General features: G+C 31.1%; 2 protein-coding genes and 1 pseudogene across 4 annotated transcripts; 1 reads left to right on the top strand and 2 right to left on the bottom strand.

The window, feature by feature from the left end:
* Positions 1 to 242: 242 nt before the first annotated feature.
* LOC105136725 (heme-binding protein 2-like) lies at positions 243 to 1,577 on the bottom strand. Its single transcript, XM_011042180.1, has 2 exons — positions 1,192 to 1,577; positions 243 to 886 (listed from the first exon to the last, which is right to left on the bottom strand). The coding sequence occupies exons 1-2, from the start codon at positions 1,398 to 1,400 to the stop codon at positions 433 to 435; spliced, it is 663 nt and encodes a 220-aa protein (XP_011040482.1). The 5' UTR covers positions 1,401 to 1,577; the 3' UTR covers positions 243 to 432.
* Positions 1,578 to 2,595: 1,018 nt separating this feature from the next.
* LOC105136754 (uncharacterized) lies at positions 2,596 to 10,699 on the bottom strand (annotated as a pseudogene).
* Positions 10,700 to 10,911: 212 nt separating this feature from the next.
* LOC105136726 (uncharacterized) lies at positions 10,912 to 15,379 on the top strand. 3 transcript variants are annotated; one of them, XR_844409.1, is made up of 8 exons: positions 10,916 to 11,645; positions 11,776 to 11,862; positions 11,970 to 12,182; positions 12,576 to 12,740; positions 12,892 to 12,945; positions 13,039 to 13,185; positions 14,758 to 15,196; positions 15,264 to 15,379. XR_844409.1 is itself a non-coding variant. In XM_011042182.1 (8 exons), exons 1-7 carry the CDS (start codon positions 11,412 to 11,414, stop codon positions 15,133 to 15,135), a joined length of 1,278 nt encoding a protein of 425 aa, XP_011040484.1. In that variant the 5' UTR covers positions 10,916 to 11,411; the 3' UTR covers positions 15,136 to 15,177; positions 15,220 to 15,363. The 3 variants fall into 3 exon arrangements, 2 of the variants coding, with proteins under 2 accessions (XP_011040483.1, XP_011040484.1); XM_011042182.1 differs by having other exon boundaries at positions 14,758 to 15,177; positions 15,220 to 15,363; XM_011042181.1 differs by having other exon boundaries at positions 10,912 to 11,645; positions 14,758 to 15,363.
* Positions 15,380 to 21,063: the final 5,684 nt, after the last annotated feature.

Genomic DNA, 21,063 nt, shown 5'->3' on the forward strand with positions numbered 1-21,063 from the left:
GATTAAAATAATACGTTTTTTGTTCTCCTTATAAATCATTAGAATTTTTATAAATATTTATTTTTTTATTCGAAAAAATCATGTCGATGAAAAAAGAGAGATTTTTTTCTCAAAACAGAAAAGCAATGCATGAATTAAAAAAAGGAATTTTGACTAAAAAAAATATATTCTTTCTCTAAAATCATTGAATTTCCTTTTAATATGAAGGGCTACAAGAAAACTTTTCAAGAACTCCGCAGCAATGAGCAAACTGGCTAGTAAAAGGCTAAAATATAGCACAAGCATCACGTTCTTATGGTATCAACTTACAAGCTGAAATGGAATACATAAACATGTTTTTACACACACACACACACAGAGAAATATATATGAGAATAAGGAAACTACAGTGGTTTATTATGTTTGTGCTTGATCCTTTCGGTCTGCAATTCTTCAGTATGAGGCTATTCCAGTGGATTTACAGCCATCTGCTCCGGATACTTTTATATCTGCCCACACTTCATTGGTACGACCAATAAACTGGAATGGAGAATCATACTGAGCAATAGAATAGGAATAATTGCTCTCGCTAGCGCTTAAGTTGGCCCATGGCGACCTGCTCAAACTGACAGCGAGTCTTTTTGCTTCCTTTGCAATATTGTCATCCTTCGCATACCCAGAGAACTTCCTCACAGCAACGCAATGACTGATCCATGCGTAAGGTTTCAGGTGCAGTTCATCAAGGGGGACGGGTGGGTCAGCTTGGAGTTTCACAGGCAAATAAAACCGAACAACATAGGCAGATGATCGGAAGGGCCCAGCTCCTGGAACTATGCTGGTCACTAAGGGAACTGTCACTGCAATCCTCGAATAGTTTAGATTGGCACCCTGGATGTATTGAAACAACCTGATAAAAGAACAACAGGGTGATATCAAACAGATGAACTAGAATCTCAAAGGAAGATTTAGCAGTCACAAAATATAAAGCAGCTATCAGCTTTAAGAAATGGTAGCTCCAGGAGCGTGGAGGAAAATTGAAACGTACACCCAACTAGTGTTCTAGCTGGTTGAATTATTATAGAAGTGAAAAATACCAACCAAAACAAAGTCTTAAAAACATCAAACTTCGCCTTTTCTCTAAGCAATCAAAACAACAAACTAGATATGCATATAAAATTCAAAGTGATGTTGAATCTTGGGCACAGGAGTTACCTATGAAAGCCAAACAAGGTGGCTTTCTCAAAGGAGAGTTCATTAACTGGAGCAGACATCCATGTGGAATTCACATACAATCTCACCTCGAAATCCGATTCTGCATGCACCACAACATACTGTGGCGATTCGATTGCCTTGCAAAGACCCACCAAATTCAACAATACAATACCAGGTAACAGTAACAACCACCACCTTGGTTTCTCCATCTCTATTTTCTCTCTCTGCCTGTCTGACACTCTAAGAAATTAAATGAAATTCTTCATTATGTTGTGATACTATATTATGTCTGGAAAACGAGTTTAAACTGTCCCTAGCGTTGTTGTTTTGCTAATTTCTCCGACATGACATAATAATAAATCAATGATGGATAATGACGGCTAAGCTAGGTTGCGTGCTCGCTAAGGTGATAATGATATGTATAACAAGGTGTTTTCTGCTTCATCTGTTCTGATGTAACATATATGGGACAATGATGGAATATCCATATGTTGGTTTTGCTTTCCAGGTTATCATTCCAAGGGAGCTTTTTTATCCTCTTTACACCTTTTGTTCGATGCCATTTGCTTGCAAGCAAAATTGGATAGCAAAGAAAATGGATATAATTTCTGTTTTAACTTTTTACAGAAAGCATGTCCATGTCCATCTGAGTTTTGCGACTTAAAAACTAAATCGCCATGATGTTGAATAGGTAATAATTATAGCACATAGCACAGGTAAGACTTTACTAGATAATTATGGGGGTGAAAAGATGGCGTACCAGAGAAGCATATGATCTCAACAAAGGCTTGGCCAATTGCCGTGTAAACCAGTTAACCCATGTTGTCCATAATATAATTGCTAGGCAATTGCTGCAATCGTATTTCAACAAGGTGATAGCAAAAGAGAGATTAATATCAATAAAAGAATGAGGAATTGAATAAACATAATTCAGGTAACATTAAAAGAAAGAGGTTTTAAGAACATTTTAATTCAGATATCTTTCATAAAAAATCAGGATTTCTAGCAGCAATGATATTATCATTGAAGAATTCAAAACTGAACTCAGAAGAAATGGTTCGATGCAGATGGAATATGCAAGCTAACCCACAAGGTTGCCAGACTTTGCTGCATTTTCTTTGGGAAAAATAAGGGAAAGAAAGCATTTTGAGAGAGAGGAGAGTAATGTAAAGGAAATCAAACCACTTTCCTGTGTTTCGATGCTAAATTATGAACATAAAAAAGGGGAAAATAAGGGAGAAGAGGGGAAAATAAATCTCTTGACTTCCATTGTTGACACACAAGAGTTTTCAGCCCAAACTGGGAGGAAAGCTAAGGAAATGAAAAAATTGACAGAATTTTACTCATTGTATCCTCTAAAAAAATTGTTTTTCTTTCTTTTCCATTCATATATCCAAGCAAAGAAAACTTCATTTTGCTCGCTTCTCTTAAACAAAGCAAAAGAAATTTGATTTCCCTTCTTTTCTTTACCCTTCTTTTCCTCAGTTTAGTTTCTCTTCCATTCCCTAATATCTTTTAGTTGCCATACAGACCTTAAATGTTTGCAAAGTCGACAAATTGTAAATCATCACCTAGTTATGTACTTTTCACCAGCACAATAAAAGAAACAGGTTAATGGCCAGAGCAGCAATAGACAATCACATTTGTGAAATTCCAACTAGTCATAAGAAATCATCAGCTGATTGTGAGAATTACCAGAAAGGTCAAGAACTTAAAATCTGTGTTCTCAGACTGAATCCTCGGAGATCAAGTATTCCTAATATTTGTTCTTTCCCAGCTGGGTGCTTTTGCAGTGCCTTCTCAATTAGAAAAACACACAGCTTCTCTTTCTCAAAAGGATTATGCATCTGCCTTGAGTAATTTATGCTTGGTTAGAAACAATGACAGAAGATGATGAACAATGGCAGATCCAAATTAATCTTTGTTTGAGCTCAAAATATTGCAGTAATGAGATGTTGAGAATATAAAGTATTCATCAACAACTAATATTCTATGGTCATCTGAAATGTAATCAGTAATTGACAGGGCCTCATAATGTTTCATAAAAGAGGTAAGATCTCCTAACTTGATCCAAGGAGAAGCAAATAAATCTCATCAAAATTTGCAAGACCAGCTATAATCAGAAGGCCATTGGAAATCCTTTTGAAATTATTGTCAGTTTTGGGATGCCAATATGTATTTAGAACCTGGAATATCTACTGTAATATGCAAGAGTGAAGATCATTGACACGAGGGGTAGGAAAAGCTGGCCCTTTCCAAGGATCTGCAAACATATCCTATCAAAAACTCAGTCGTCGAGATGTTCCCTGTAATCTATTAGTTTCCAAAATTGCTCTGTTCATGAGGTCAATATTTTCACTTATGCCTTCTAAAACAAAAGGCAGGGGAAATATCTCCATGACATTCTAGATTTTGCGATACTCCACATATATGCAAAGAAATTATAACTTATTGTTATCTTTCATTCACTGTAGGGATGATTAAGTAACACTGTTCATCATGTGAAAACTGTTAGTTTTGTAATGGACGAAGCTTTCATTGAACTTAAGAACTTACAGTAGGAAAGTGCCTGGATGCCACCACTACAAGCACTGGCCTTCCATACACATCAAGATAATCATGCACATAGGATTTTCCAGTGTCTGCTATACTTTTCACTGGCTCTTCAGACAGTTCCGACACTTTAAATTCTTCACCCCATTCCTAGCAAGTGTAGAAGGAAAACCACACAAAATTCAAAATGCTCACACAAAACTGTAAGTGGAGCAAATACAGCTCTGTGGCTATTTTTCTATGCTTTCACTTGCACATTTCCACGAATCAAATCATTCAATGGTAGCAAATTCAAAACCTTCAAACATATATTACAGTTGAAAGAACAAAAATTGTGACAGTTAGGATACAGTGGCTTTGGTCAATTTTGAAGTAGCTTCATCCACAGAAAATTTCCGGTCTTATAGAAACCAAAGGATCATTTCGTCATCATCTCTTCCATTTTTCCCTACTGGTAGACTATGGTAATCTCTTCCTAGCTTGTCTTTTATAATAAAATTATCTTTAAATAAACTTATTAAAACAATGTTTAATAATTATGCACAGTCATTGCAACTTTTTATGGTTATGTTTATATTCAACTGACGATAAATTATATATTATTCTAATATACATGCATAATTTTTTTTCTCATTGATATTCAATGAGAATAGAATATCTATTTTTTTTTATTTTTTAATATAATTTTTTGACTTATTATTCTTAGACTTATTAATATAGTTGTATTGAAATAATCTATCTAATTCATGATTTTTATATTTTTTTTAATTGAGATTCCTTTATGATTATAATAATTTATTATTCTTAGACTTAAAAAAATGTGGGCTAGTACTCTTAGCATTCATGAACACATTAGCCAAGCCCAGGTCATGCCATCCAGGAAAAACAATTTCAAAACCTTAAAAGAAAATGAGCATTAAAAAATGATGATGGTTTTGCACCGTTTAATGTTTTCTGACATAGTTTTGTACTTTACATAGTTTAGTCTTAAAAGAAAATGGACACCGTTTAATCTTTTTATTATATAGTTTTGTACTTTACATTACCAATCCTTCACTTCCAATTTATAAGATAGGAAAAAAACAAAACTTAAATTCGAACTTCTCCGACCACCTCATTTTTAAAAAGTAGTGTTGCTGAACTAACTATTCATGTTCCCTTGTTTTTTTCTTTTAATAATTACTTTGCTATCTATGCCGAAGAAATATATTTTTCAATCATTTTATTCTCCACGGATTAACTTCTATGATTTTATTATTTTGTAATTCTCAAATTTAAATACATATAATCTTTATTTTTTTCTTTGTTAGTCAAACATTTAAATACATGGCAAATCATTACCCCCTCTCTCTCTCCCTCCTTTTCTCATTTCTTTTACTTTATCTAAGCTATCCTTCGTATAGTGAAGATGCTATTTAAAAAATTTTAAAAAACCAAATTAGTTATATAACTTTTTAAATAGTAAAAATATAATATTATTTTTTTTGGCTTATAAACATGGGCAACTAAGATGGTTTAGCCAACATGAGAAATCATATATAAAATGTGTGCATAGTTTAGAATCAATCATCAAGAATAATAACTTAATATAAACAATTCTCCTCACAATCTTTATAATAACTTAGAGCTAAATTCAATTGAAAAATACATTTAGCTAGTTGCATGTTTCAATATTAACCCAACAAGAAAAGCTCCATAGAACTATTTAGTGTTACCCAACAAGAAAACGAGTTTACACAAGTATATTTAAAAAGGCTCAACGAGAAGATGTTCAAGGTAAAATAACTAATTGATACAGTAGCTTTAAAGACCTTGATAAAATTGGTAAGGGACATACCCTTTAGAAAAACTTTTATATTCTACTAGACAAAAACTTGCTCAAGATAAAACAAGTTATGTTCACAATTCAACAAGAAGATGAGTCTAAACGAGTATATTTAAAAAGATTCAATAAAGAGATGCTCAAGGTGAAAGAATTGATTAATCCATTAGCTTTAAAATCCTTAATAAGATGGGTAAGAGACATAACCTCTATAAAAAACTTTATGTTATATCACACAGAAGCTTGTGCAAGATGAAACAAGGTATGAAAATGAAAATTAGGATCACCCTACATGAGTTGCTTAATCCAGTTTGCAAAGACACGAGTCTCTTTATTTTTATAAGAACAACCAACATGAAAAATATTATAAGCAAAATTATTCTCCTAATAAAAATAAAAGATCAATGAAGAACTAGAAGGGATTATCCCCTGGATATTTGGTGTATCCTAAGGATTTATAACTTTGTGGAATCAAAATAACTTTATCCATTCAAAGTTATTAAGGCAGTTAAAGTAAATATTTTGGCTTCGCCTTTAAGACATTCCTTCTAATAACCTTCTTAGACATATTGTTCAAATCACATCAAAATGCATAATCCTTAATAGGAATATAAGTTTATTTTTTAGATAAAAATAATGTATTTATGACATATATTTTCTATCTACAGATCTACGGTGGGGATTTTCGGACACTCTTTCAAGGATTGGTATGAGGTTCTAATGTAATAACATCACTCTTGTAATGAGTCATGAGATAAGAGTTCCTTCAATAAGAGTTGAGTTCCTTTAATAAGTTCCTTTAATGAGAGTTTTTTTAAAGGGAGTTTATCTAATGAGTTTGAAGATAAGAGTTCCTCCAATAAGTTTCCTCATTAGTTTCCTATGGCCACTTAGAAATTTTCTAAGAATATGCTCACCATTTTTAGGTTACGCTCAATCTTTTTTTTATCTTCTAAATATAGACTCGTTCTTATTAGTTTTCTCCAATCATTTATAAATTTTTCTAAGTGCAAACTCTTTTTTCATAGATTTTTCCACCTCTTAGAAAAATTTTCTACGTAAGGGTTCCTTTATGGTTCCCCTCTGTGTACTTAGAATTTTTTTTTCAACTATGGTGCATGTCTTTACATATGGGCCTTTTTGATTTATTACTCAGGATTTTTATCCCTCTTTTTAATGAAGAAAATTCAACGAACTTGTTATGGTAACTAGGTATTTTTACAAGTCTTGGTATATTAATATCATAAAAACTTAAAGAACCATTGATAAACTCAGATTTAAAGAACTTAAAAACCTTTACTAAGTGAAACATGCTTAAACTATTACCTTAATTAATTTGGTTTGGCACTATTCTTGAACCTAATTAGTTATGACACCCCCTTCTAATTAATTATAGTGTTAGGTAGATAACACCCATTATTGATTATACCTGGACCTAATTAATTTTGGGTATTGAAAGTACCCCCAACACTTACTGATTATACCTGGACCTAATTAATTTTGGGTATTGAAAGTACCCCCAACACTTACTAGATCCAAATATAATGCGTTGGTCTAATTATTTTTGAGAATTGGGCACACGCCCAATGTCTTATTAAGCATGCACCCAAAAACTCCATATGGGTCCAAGAAGAGTGTCTATGCTCAAAACTTCCTTGAGATTTTTTCAAGATCTTACACGAGTCTCTTAGTAATTTTTCAGAACCTCTACGCAAATTTTTTAGTATTTTATATTGATTTAATTTGTATTATTGTAAGTAGAATACAACTTAAAATATTATAAGATTGAAATTACATTTTAGCTTCTCCTCCCCACAAAAAAAAAAAAAACTTATGGGTTGCAAATACCCAATAAATCCTATAAGTTTTAGGCTTACAATCTCTTTATTTAATATTTTTCAGCATATATATTTTTAAAATCTATCTCTTTATAATATTATCATAATTTCTCTCTTAAAAAAAATATGTATATGAGAATTTCTGAACTTATAAATTAAGATTTTTATATAGGTACCAATCATTAGTTACTTTGATATAAATTACTAGTTATTTTTAATAAAAAAATATATCAAATTATTAAAACTAAAAATTAACCAATTATTTAATATATAAATTTTATTTTTAAAACTATTTGAATTTTACATGACTTTATTAGATAGAATATTTATCAAAATCTCAAGTTGAGTTTCTTTATTATCCATTTCATGTGAGGTCAATGATGCCATAGGAACCTTTTGACCTACAAAGCCATATTGTGATTATAAAGCATACCACCATGGATAATATATATATATATATATATATCCTTGATAGTCTCCCAAGATTTTTGTCCATTCATGCCAGAAAGGTTCTCTAGTGTGCCATTTAGAACACTACAATATTTTCAGCTTTTCCCCCCACAAAAATAGTGAAAAAGAGGTGCACATTTTACATCACTGAGAAAACAACACATGTTCTCCACATCCACGACAGGTGACCTATTTAATCTTCATCCTTCAAAAGTACGTACTAAGATGTGGCGTTCTTGCTCATTCTGCACATTACGGATTACTGAAGCCAAACAGTGCTCTTCTCGGACCATGTATTTTGATGATTGTGGCCTAAAAAATGTTGAAAAACAGCTTATTACTGAAGGCAAACAGTGGTATTCTTGTGGCCTAAAAAATGTTGAAAAACAGCTTATTATTACTGAAGGCAAACAGTGCTCTTCTGGGACCATGTATTTTGATGATTGTGCCCTAAAAAATGTTGAAAAATAGCTTATTAGCGTATCTACAACCCTCATTACAAGCCAATTATGTGTCGATTATCTGTTCGGTTGTTTATTAATTTAGCCACAGACGGCTACAACAAGCATCGCATTATAATATGGTATTACTAATCTATTCGGTGACTAGCACAGGAATGTTAAAAGAATCGAAACGATATAACTTGAAAAAAGCTATTACACCGCATGCTCGTACTTCTGCCTTTAGCCTTCAATATATCGAGAGTAGCAAATTTTGAGGCATAAAGTCACCAATTCTTTTTTACTTTGTCATATTTTCATCCCTGCCTTGATTTTTTATTTACTTCGTTATTCGTCTCCTTTGAAAAAAATCATGGCTTTGGCAGCCTTATAATTATGCAGTGGCAATGATCAAAGGACATCATAAAATTCTACCTCTTTCATGGACTGTCACTAACACAAGTTTTAAGAAGATGAGTGTGTCCGACCGTCCTACGATAAATGTTAGCTACATTCAAAATAATAATAATAATAATAAAAATAAAAACAATAATCTTGTGCGCGTTCTTTCTAGATTGTGGGGTTGGAATCTATTCTCTTAGACTAGCTTTAAAAAGGAACATGCTCACGCTCGAATTCCTTAATAATCTCACTGCCGGTTGTGTTTTTTTATGAGAGTGACCATCACTGGGCCAATAATCTTCACCAGTTTTTCTTTTATTTCTTGCAGGGGTGGGTGATGCTGTGAGTGGAAGTGTGTGAAAAGAAGAGAGAAATAAAGAATGGGATTGTAACAAATCAAAGGGAAGTATCTCAAAGTGGGAGGCATCATACCCCATTACTCTATAAAGTATTACCAGGCTAAGGCCCCATACATTTTTGCTCCCATGTATAACACGTCAAGCTCAGTCTAAAGAAACCACAGCGTTGAGTCGAGTATTTTGTTCACTTTGCTTAATTTAAGTTGCATACCTACAATGTCAACACAGCATCTTCTGACTTCTACTATGTATTATCAACGATGATCCAAGAGGAATGGCGTAGTGCTAGTGTGAGATCAATTAGAGTATAATGAGACAAAACAATGGCATGATATATTGAGACAGTATATAGGAAAAGAAGTAACTTGACCACAGAGCACTTCCACCCCACTACCCCCTCTGCAGGTGTCAATCTTTCCTTTATTAGATCACTGATTTCGAGAATGCAGGGTAAACCTAGAGAATCCTGTTTCACCATCTAGCTTCTCCTAAGAGTCATAAATTTGAAGTTATTTGCAGCAGCAATGAAGTCTGTTATGTACATTCAAGTCTAACCTAATTTACCATGACATCACATGTCATAGATGGTGACATCATTGACACCATGGGGCCTAGGCTGGACTAATTAATTATAAATTATTGCAATGATTAATTTATTTTCAGGACTAGGCATAGAAATGATGGTGATGAGCTTAATGGAGGATCAAGTCTGCTAAAGTCATTAAGACGGATCACTTTTTCATCCTAACTCTAGCTATTTTTCAGCCTTTCTGTCCAGGAATTTCTTCACCAAAGTATATGCAACGATATTCCATGTTCAACAGCCCTTTTCATACCAGGCAGAAACTGGTCTTGTTTGTTCGATTTAAAGAGTTTCACAAGTTACCATCAGGTTTACCTGATGGGGTAACTTTCCTAGGACATTTTACGATTAGGTATGTAAAGTTTCCAAGCATACTGGCTAGGTCAGGTAACACTAGCTAGTCCTTAATTCTCCCCCATCAATGCCATTTTTTTTTTTAATGCCATTTTCTATGTGTACGTGGTGTGTGTGTGTGTACTGTTTCCTTTCATCCGCAAATACTTCAAGATGTAAGAAAATAATTTGTAAATTATACAAGCAATCACAGTTGTTTTACTACACGATACTGTTTCACTATACTCTCCCATGAACACCTAATTTAGTTTGGTTTTACGCACAGGGAGGAAGTAACCTGGTATAGGAGATGTCCTCGGACAGTCTTCATCCCCAGAGGCTCAGCCTTGAACGCTAATAAACGAACATGTATTTCCAGGATAAGGATCGGAATGTGAAGGCATAATTAAACTTTTTAACCGCGATGCAAGGGGCACATGGTTCACTAATTTTCAATTACCTTGGTCTACCACGAAATCATCACAGGGGACCTTTTTAGTTATCCATAATCTGATATTAAATCGAAGGAAATTACTCACTGGGAACCATGTAATTCATCATCATGAGTTCTCTAACACTATCATTACATTTGGCCCACCAATTTGCAGGAATGTGCTGTGCGTAGTTTCCCACTTCATAGTGGTAATGTTAGCAGTGCCATGAATGATAACTCCATTCTTTTTCAGTCCAATAGTTGTGCTGCACACAGATGGGATAATTATCTCCATCTTTCATATTCCAGAATTGGAAGTGGAGTGAGTTACCGTTACAATTTCATCAAGGTTGAACTGTCATAAATGTTGCTGTATTAAAAGACAAATTAAGATCATAAGATTATTGTAAGTTAAAAAAATATATATATTTTCGCATGAAGTGTGATGCTCATTTAAAAAAAAATATATATTTTGCATGAAGTGTGATGCCCATTTTTGACAAAAATGGAAAAAATATATATATTAAAAGGACCAAGATTTCATGATTCTCTTTCTTTCCCTTCAGAATCACATCGAAGAGTAAAATTCATACGATGCTAGTACGATAACCACATGTATTCTATGTACTGTGACCACATCCTGTGGTAATTATTAATACTTTCTACCCATGGAGGTGGTCTATTTTAATAAGCTCATGCCTTGTGCGACAGACCACACAAAACCAAGACAACAGAATATGAGTTGGGGGAGAGAGCGGGGGTTTATATATATATATATGTATACATATGGAAAAAAGTGAACTATCTAGTGAACAAAACAGCTGTAGTTCTCTTCTTTTGAACCGTGGTGATTCTGTTTTGTATGGACATGAAGTTAGATTCATATCCATGGACAAAGCTTCAGAATTGTGAACCATTCTGTATTCTTCACACAACAAGACAACACCAATGTAAACAAACACAAGTTGTTTCTGCAACTCCAACACCACCACATACATTCCTAAAAAATGGCTGCTTCTACTTCTGTTGACACTCACTCAATGATACCTATTTTTGTTGCTTTCCTTCTTGTCTTTGCTTCTTCTATTTATCCTGTCTTGTCTGTACCAGCTGCTGAGTCAGATTCCGGTAACCGGCTAGTAGCCAACCAAACTTTCAGGCCGGGTAAAGAAATATTGAGGCTACAGAGAGTCAATGCTTTTCTCAACAAGATCAACAAGTCTGCAGTCAAGACAATTCAGGTATTGCTTTGTTTTGACTTTTCATTCTTCTTTTCTATCCCCACCCCCTCCTCTTTCAATGTTAGTTGAATTTGCCTGGTTTTGTGTTATATGTTTTCTTAGTGATCTGGTTCCTCGTTTTATGGTTTAGAGCCCTGATGGTGATGTAATAGACTGTGTTCTATCTCATCTTCAACCAGCATTTGACCATCCAGAGCTTAGAGGAAAGAAACCCCTGGTAATTTTTCTGTTTATTTCTACTGAACAGTTTCCATTCTTGATTTTTTGTTGGTATTTGAAAAGCTTGTGATTCTGATCTTTGTTACTGAATCTACATTAATTCAGGATCTACCAGAGAGGCCGAAAGACAATGAAACAAGAGAGACAGTGGCTGAGAGCTATCAGCTCTGGACAGATTCGGGTGAATCATGCCCAGAAGGAACTGTTCCAATAAGAAGAACCACAGTAAAAGATGTTTTAAGAGTAGGTTCTGTTAAAAGATTTGTCAGAAAATTGAGACGACATGTAAGAAGAGACTCAGAAGGCAGTGGTCATGAGGTTAGTTAGTATTTGGCAACAAGAATTTGCAAATTCTAAAAGCAATGTTATTAGTGGAACTAACAAACAGATAACCATGATGAACCAGAATGGTCACAACTCACTCGAAAATCTGTCATTTCTAGTTATTCCTAGAACCCTCCATCTTTTTTTAGTTACAAATGATAATTTCATTTCCATGCCAAATTAAACAGTGAAAAATGGGTCGGTGAGAAAAAAAAAAGTGGCAGGACAATAAATGTTGTTTTCAATTACAGAGAGAGCCATCTGCCATTAATTTATTGGACCAAAAAGGACAAAAAATAATAAAAAGAATAATGGACCGTGAAAAATGTTGTGCCTGTGCTTGTAGAAATATCCTAGTATTGGTATTAATAATGTTATGTGTTACAGCATGCAGTTGTTTTTGCTAATGGAGACCAGTATTTTGGAGCGAAGGCAAGCATAAATGTCTGGTCACCTCGTGTAACTAGTGAATATGAATTCAGCTTATCACAAATCTGGGTCATCTCTGGCTCTTTCGGCAATGATCTTAATACCATAGAAGCCGGTTGGCAGGCAAGAATCTTCTTTATACGCTAGGCCATGCTCAAAATAACCTCAACGTTGATTATGCTAACACAATTCACTTTTGTAATCGGTGTTTGAGTCATGTTTCAGTCAGTAATACGGTGCCTACGAAATTGACTCCTGTTTCATGTGTCTTCAGGTTAGTCCAGATTTATATGGAGATAATTACCCTAGATTCTTCACTTATTGGACGGTAAGTCTTGTTATTTGGCTCTCTGTCTTGAAATCCCTTCCATAGTTTAAGGAAATGTGAACCAGTGGCCAATTGGAATTAATGGATTTGCAGACTGATGCGTACCAAGCTACTGGATGCTATAACTTGCTATGTTCTGGATTTGTCCAAACAAACAACAAGATCGCCATTGGAGCTGCGATATCTCCAAGATCATCTTACAATGGCAGACAATTTGATATTGGCTTGATGATTTGGAAGGTGAGCTTTTCTGGTCAATGAATGGTAGTTGAGAATGAGGTACAGTACTGTATTGTTTGAATCAATTCTACAGCTTCAAAGTCTTCAGCTTTGAGGCAGTTTTTACTGTTAACTTGGTGGTAAGCTTTATACTTTGCTTCCTTTAAACAAAATACTTGAGAAACAAAACATCATTGTCAAATCCAGTAACCATAGGAGTCTTGAGTTGACCTGTAATGCTTATTGGTTAATAAATTTGACTTGGAACATCTATCTTGGCTTCTTGGTTCTTTTCCCTGATCATACTATTAAAATGTAAGAATCTCTCTTCTTCTTTTTTACTTTTCAAAGGGTTTTTCCTAGATGGGGTCAGCTTTTCTTTGATGTCTTTTTTTTATTTAATTAGTGTCTTCAAAAGCTTGACCCAACTGCCTTTAAGGTCTTAAAGGGTAAAACCACGCGTTTCTTTCCTCTCCTATGCATTGCTGTCTTCTTCTTCTTCTTTTTTCTTTTATTTTTTAGGAGTATGTTTATTTTTTAGATAATTTTTATAATTATAATTTTAAAAAATTATAATTAGTTATAGTGGTTAGATTTAGATAAATATATTTAGTAAAAAATATAGTTAAAGTTTATATATATTAAAATATATATAATATTTGGTGTAAATATGGTTATGATTGTTTTTTGAAGTGTTTTTTTTATTTTGAAATACATCAAAATAATAATTTTTATTTATTAAAAATAATTTTTATTTTTTAAAATTATTTTTAATATCAGAGCATCAAAATAATAAAAATACATAAAAAATATATTAATTCAAAGTAAAGAAAAAATAAATTTTTTAAATTGGTGTAATTAAAAATAATTTTAGAAATATATTAAAATAATATTTTTTTATTTTTAAAAAATTATTTTTGATATCATTACATCAAAATAATTAAAAAACACAAAAAATATATCAACTTAAAACAAAGAAAAAATAAAATAAATTTAATTTTTTCAAAAACACATTTGAAACATAAAATTAAATAAGATTTTACAAAATTTAATTAAAAAAATATAGAAACTACTGTATAAAAGCTGAACTACATTTTAAATTTAATTTTTTAGTTGACCCACGGTACAAGCTACAATTTTATTTGTTACCTAACATCTTATTACATCTTATTGTATTTATTTCATAGTAAATATAAAAACTGATGAAAAACAAATGCAATCTAAGTACCATTTGAAAGCAGATATAGTAAGAACAAAAATACATATACTTTCTATTTTTTTTTGAAAATATAGAATTTATTATAAAAATATCTTATATTAATTTATTTTATATGTTCATCTTTATTTCTTAAACTAAATTTACTTAAGTCTCTTCGGCCTGAGTTTTTTTTATGTTTTAGACACTAATCAAACTTAATTTATGTACACGTTTCTATTTATATGATTGCTACTAGACGGGAGGACACTTTGACTGACAAGGAAAGTTCATCATGTTTATGTGTGTATATATATAAAAGCAAGGACTTGATGTGATGGCACACATTAATCATCTACCCTAATAGTACTGAGAAGTTGGAAATTGGTGGCATGTAGGACCCAAAGCATGGACATTGGTGGCTGGAATTTGGATCAGGACTCCTGGTAGGATATTGGCCAGCGTTTTTGTTCAGCCACTTGAGAAGTCATGCAAGCATGGTACAATTTGGAGGGGAAATTGTGAACTTCAGATCAGCAGGGTTCCATACATCAACACAGATGGGCAGTGGTCATTTTGCAGAAGAGGGATTTGGAAAAGCATCCTATTTTAGGAATTTGAAGGTGGTGGATTGGGATAACAATTTGCTCCCTCTAGCAAATCTACATCTCTTGGCTGATCATTCAAATTGTTATAATATAAAGCAAGGGAGAAACAGTGTCTGGGGGACTTACTTTTACTATGGTGGTCCTGGAAGGAATGTAAGATGTCCATGAAGAAAATGACATAGGATAGAGACTTGAAGCTGTTAATTTGAGTAATTAGTTTTCATTTCAGGCCTGAGAAAGGTCTGGGATGGTTTTTTGGGTCTTCTATCCTTCCTAACAGGCGAATCCCACTTCAGGGAATTGTGTATATTTGGGGAAAATACAAGCTTTCAATGACAATAGGTACTGTGTGTCATCTGATGACTCTGGTATTTGTTTATATGTAATTTTTACTCCAAACTTCACAGAGTAATTTAAAAATTATGATACCACAGGGGAAAACAATAAAAGGCTGGAGGCCCCCCTTCAATGGGATAAACACCCTTGCAAGAGGCACTTGACTCACTAGAACTGCCATTGCTGCCTGCAATTTGAAAGCTTACTGTCGTTACGGAAACTTCAATGTAAATACTCTTCTTTAATTGATGATAATACATCCTGTCAACATGGCATTGCATGTGCGGAGCAACAAGAAAGAAAACTAGAGGCCAATTGACTTGTCTCTGTTCACCATACTATCCGAACGTGCAATCCATCTTTCGGAGAATGGAATAAATACAATCGTGCATTATGTATCTCAGTAGCCATTATAACAAGTTTAGAAGAGAATAAGGTTCTTTAAAAATATAATAATACTAGTAGTTGAATACAGCACTGATAACTGCAGCAAGTCCTCATCTCCAACCAAGCTTGTCCTTTCCGCCGTGGATTTGAGCTGATGCTGATCAAATACTATATTAGCAAGACCCTTGTCCAAGTCCCTCTCGGCCGATCCTTCACTATCAACTGGTAAAAGAATCTAGGGTGACAGCAGACAATCTAATGCACTTCATTATTCACAATGAACAAGGGTGATGAAGAATTGGGCAGAACAGGCATTGGCTATGGAAGTGTTTTAAGTGTTCGAGTGTTTAAATAAAGAACTAACTAGGATGTGAATTAAACTAGCAATTTATTGCTACTATTTTATGAATAAAAGGAATAGATTAGATATAGTTTCACAATAATCTTAACATATATATATAAAATAAAGATAAACTGAAATGTTAATTTATAGGAACATATCATGATCAATTAATAAACTAATAAATCAACAAGATGCTAGAAATTAGGACAGCCCTTTATTATTGTAGAAAAAATCATAACAAAAATAAAAAAGAGTCTTTGATAGCAATTTAAAAAAAAACTTCAACACTCCTTGCTTTTGCTTTAAGAGCTGCAATTTAAAAAAAAACTTCAACACTCCTCCTTACTTTAAGAGTTACAAACTCTTTTTATTTGTTTTAAAAACTCAAACCGGCTTATTAAAAGTGATTTAACTAATAAATCTATTAATTGATCTTTAGACGTGTAGGAAATCAACTTAATATTATCATTTCTCTACACCTCACATAAAAAATAAAAATTTGATATTAAAATATTGGGTTTTTCCATGAAACACTGGATTGTAAAAAATTGATATAGCCACTTAATTGTCAACTAAGATTTTTGTTGTTTCTTCTTTCTTTATGTAGAAATCACATAATATCTTCTGAAGCCATAATGCTTGATTTATTATTGCTGCAATGAATTATGCCTTTACAATAGATTCTGCTATAATATTTTGCTTATTTGATGACCATGAAAATATTGTTGATCCTAAATTGAAATACAATCTAGAAATGCTTTTCATGTCATTAATAAATCCACTCCAATCACTATCAGATAAATCATGTAGTCTTAACTCTCGATATTTCAAAAATTTAACATTAAAATAATATATCTCGTATCTCAAAATTCTTTTGAATGCTCTCATATATGTTTCACTTAGAGAATGCATGAAACAAGATAGAAGACTTGTTGTATAAAGTATATTAAAATTTAGCTTAAATATAAATATATTTTAAAATTAACCACTTTATATTAATGATACCCTTACAACGTTGCAAACACTTCTATAAATACATGGTTAATCAAATTAATCACGTGAAAAGAATTTTCAAAAGGCCATGTTTGCAGTAATTGACATAAATAACAATAGAATTAATAAAATGACTAAATGAATTAGATTTTTTTTTTCATATTGATCTTTGTTTCTTCTAATTACATCCTTCTATAGCCTAATTAGATAAAAGTAGGCCTCAAATTACTGTGCATATGCCAAATTAAAAGATAGATGGCTAAAATGTAAAAAACATAGAAAATATATGATTAATTAAAATATCACAACTTTTATTTTTGTCTTAAAAGTTTATTTTTGTTGCATTTCAGTCAATAGGTTAGAAAAATAAAAGATAAACTTACCTAAAAACAGTGAAGAAATAGAAAGTTATATGTTGTCAATATTTTAATTGCCAAAAATAGTCAAGCTTGGTGTCAAAAGATTCTATTTGATGAAAAGAGTTTGATGATAGTTTTTTTTTTTTGCCTTTTAATTGCATGGAAAAATAAGTTGGGATTGAAAGAGAAAAAACATTTATCAATTTAATTTAGTGTTTTTGAACTGATTAAAGAGTTCTGAATTGAAAATCTAAAATAACCTAAAAGCTGGTGAATTACAGCTAAATTGAATGTTTTATATTTTTATAAAATTAAAACCTTAATTTCAACAACAAAACTCGTATAATTAAGCAAGTCACAAATAAAATAAGATAGATAGTTAAAGAAAAATATACTGATTTTTATAGTAACTTAGATAACCGTTTACTCTAGTTCTTGAATTTTTATTCAAGTATTTATTATTAAATTATAGTCTTTTTAACCTGTAAGAGCTTACAAATTATACTATTTTTTTTTTTAGATCAAGACTAGAAACCTTACAATCATAATCTTTTTTAGAATCAAAATTTAAACCTTTCAAATCGCTCATAACAAAAACTTATCTAAGAGATTCAAGTATCAATTATATTTTCATAACATATAAGACTCTCATAAGAATTATCACACTTCAAAAAAGAAAATTACAAAGAATTATGCCCAAGTCTTTAAGAGATGTAATCTAATTCAAGAATATGAAAGAGAGAATTGATGCAATTTAGGGTTTAAAAACTTTAAGAAAATGAAAAAAAGGATGAAATCTTTTTGAAATATTATAACACCATGTATGATTATAAAGTTATAAGCTTTTTCACATGAAATTAAAGAATGGTATTTATAAGCAAAAAAAACCACACATGGTTGTTACTTGCACAAGAAAAAAAAAGTTAAAAATATATTGAGTTATTATATGTTTTTGAATCAGGTTAGAAATTATTAATTTTTTTAGAATAAAAAGAGTTGTTACAAACAACCTGAGTATAAAATAAATTAATCATATCAAATAAGTTAACTCTTAAGTGTTAAATATATTTCTTTTAAAATTATAAATTTATCATTTTAGCTAAATACAAATAAAAAACTTTATAGTTATTATAAGTGTAACAACACATTTAATAAAATTCATTCTTTTCATTTGAAATGAAATGAGTTACAATACCAAAATATTTAATAAATTAGTTTCTCATAAGGTATTTTTCACTGTGTATAGATTTTGGCAATACGAATGATTTGGATGGTAAAACTTAGCAATTCAAAATTAATTTTGGATGAAATTTATTTTTGTGATGCCAAATTAAACCTCAAGTTTATTTTTGTGATTATATTAAATTTAGCATAAGCATCTTGAAGACATATTTGTGTCCAAGGAATCCATATTGCTTCAAATTAATATAAAGAAACTCCTACAATATAAAAAAAGAGTCCATATTGCTTCAAATTAATATAAAGAAACTCCTACAATATAAAAAAAGAGTCCATATTGCTTCAAATTAATATAAAGAAACTCCTACAATATAAAAAAAGAGTCCATATTGCTTCAAATTAATATAAAAAAACTCATATAATATAATTTTTTTTTTATGCAAACCCCAAAAATATAAAATTCATGTAATTCACAATCAAGATTAACATAATCTTGAAATGCAAAAAATAAAATTTAATGAAAACACAATATAACAATTATCTAAATCAAAGCATCAACACTATTAAAATAAACCTAACTCTATATTAATAAATTATAAACAGAAAATATAAGGAAGATGACAAAAAAATAATTATTTTTAGGGAAGTTAAATTCAGTTATTTAGATAACCAAATAATATGTGAATACATCACATATAACAATACGCAGCTAAATTAATATATTATTTAGGAAATCTAAAACAATGTTACATATAAAATATTTATACTTAAAGTCTAAACCCTAATGAACCCAAAACAAGTGGGCTGAATTAATTAAATCAACTTTGAAAAATAACCTAAATATATCAATTAAACATAAAAATTTGAAAATAATTAATTAAAAATAAAGTCCCATGTGAAAATTATTGCTTCCATAAAATATGAATAAAACATAACATGAAATAACCTTAAACCCTATTTAAATCAAGCATAAGGCCGAATATATGTCCTAGATAAACTAGGAAGGAAACTGCTAACTTCTTACCTCTTTGTCATGGTAGGAAATCATATCCGAATGTAGTAGTAATTTCAGCCCCATGTAGTATCATTCTTAGGCTAGGATGCTTAATTTGTAAGCTTACATAGTCCTCCCCCAAGCTGGAACGTTGATGGCGGCCATGCCTTTCCCTGTAGAGCTAGAACTCCTCATAACTTGGAAAAAATTTCAAGCAATCTGCTATTCTATGGAGCTCCCCCTTCAGTTCTCCTTTGTAGTTGGGATTTAATTAATTAATCCCTTGGAAACTCTCATAAATTACTTGGTATATGGTCAGTTTGTGTTTTTAAAAACTTTAATTTTTTTATTTAAATTAAATATAATTTATATGTTTTGAATGGTTTTGATATACTAGTATTAAAAATAATTTTTTAAAAAATAAAAAAAACATTATTATTATATATTTTAATACAAAAAATTAAAAAAAACAACACCTATTACACCGCAAAACATACTGTTACTGCTGTAATTAATATTCCTTGGATGGAAACTCTTAATTAATTGCCAACTCTCCATGCAGAAATAGGAAGCACAATTTCCAAATTTAATTGCTAAATGAATTAGAAAATCGTTGCCCCATATGCAAGGTTGTCTCTCCCAAGTCAATTCTGGCCTTACATGTTGAACAAACTTATCGAATGTCTCTGATCTGATTGGTATTTTTAACAGGTTCTTGGTATTATTGGGTTGGTCCGTATTGTTTTTAATATATTTATTAAATTCATTAATTATTGTTATTATCAAAATAATTAAATTACAAGGGATAAATATTTTGTGCTAACCATAACTGTGTCATTTTTTTTATGATTATAAATAATTTATACAATAAAAAAATAAATATATTATTTAATATTATGCTCTCTCTATCCTAAACAATAACATGCCAAGATAAGGTTATCATCAAATAGCATGTGCCATTTAATAGTAGGTAGCTTAATTAATTATATCTTAAATTTTGCTTCTTGATAATGAGTTTAAGTAATTTTAAAAAATTTATATAAATATCAATTTTAAAATTTATAAAATTAATTAACATACGTAAATCAATTTAGATACTAATATTAATAAAAAAATAAAATATGTTAAAATTTAAGACTTATTTATTTTTATTTTCAAAATTTTAAAAAAATTAATATTTTTATTTTTTATTTTACTTTAAATTAATATTTTTTAATATTTTTAAATTATTTTAATGGATTGATATTAAAAATAATTTTAAAAAATAAAATATTATTTTAATATATTTTAACATAAAAATATTTTAAAAATAACCATAATTTCAAATATAATTTAAAAAATCTATAATCCTATAAGAAAAAAAAGCTAGAGATCAGTGGTGACTATTTCACACGGAATAGATAAAAGTTTTGGTTCATCTGCAAGCTGCGATGTTCGAAACATCAAGGCTCTACGGAGTTATTTCAATGGATTTTAAAGAAGTGCATAGATTGATGCCATTCAAT

This window comes from Populus euphratica, unplaced genomic scaffold, assembly GCF_000495115.2.
Source record: "Populus euphratica unplaced genomic scaffold, PopEup_1.0 scaffold60.1, whole genome shotgun sequence".
Lineage (NCBI taxonomy): Eukaryota > Viridiplantae > Streptophyta > Magnoliopsida > Malpighiales > Salicaceae > Populus > Populus euphratica.

Excerpts from the sequence above, each read along its gene's own strand:
- LOC105136726 (XM_011042181.1), top strand. The coding sequence starts at position 11,412 with ATGGCTGCTTCTACTTCTGTTGACACTCACTCAATGATACCTATTTTT. Across the intron at positions 12,741-12,891 it reads CCATAGAAGCCGGTTGGCAG|GTTAGTCCAGATTTATATGG; the intron begins GCAAGAATCTTC and ends ATGTGTCTTCAG. Across the intron at positions 12,946-13,038 it reads GATTCTTCACTTATTGGACG|ACTGATGCGTACCAAGCTAC; the intron begins GTAAGTCTTGTT and ends ATGGATTTGCAG.
- LOC105136725 (XM_011042180.1), bottom strand. The coding sequence starts at position 1,400 with ATGGAGAAACCAAGGTGGTGGTTGTTACTGTTACCTGGTATTGTATTG. Across the intron at positions 887-1,191 it reads ACCTTGTTTGGCTTTCATAG|GTTGTTTCAATACATCCAGG; the intron begins GTAACTCCTGTG and ends TTCTTTTATCAG.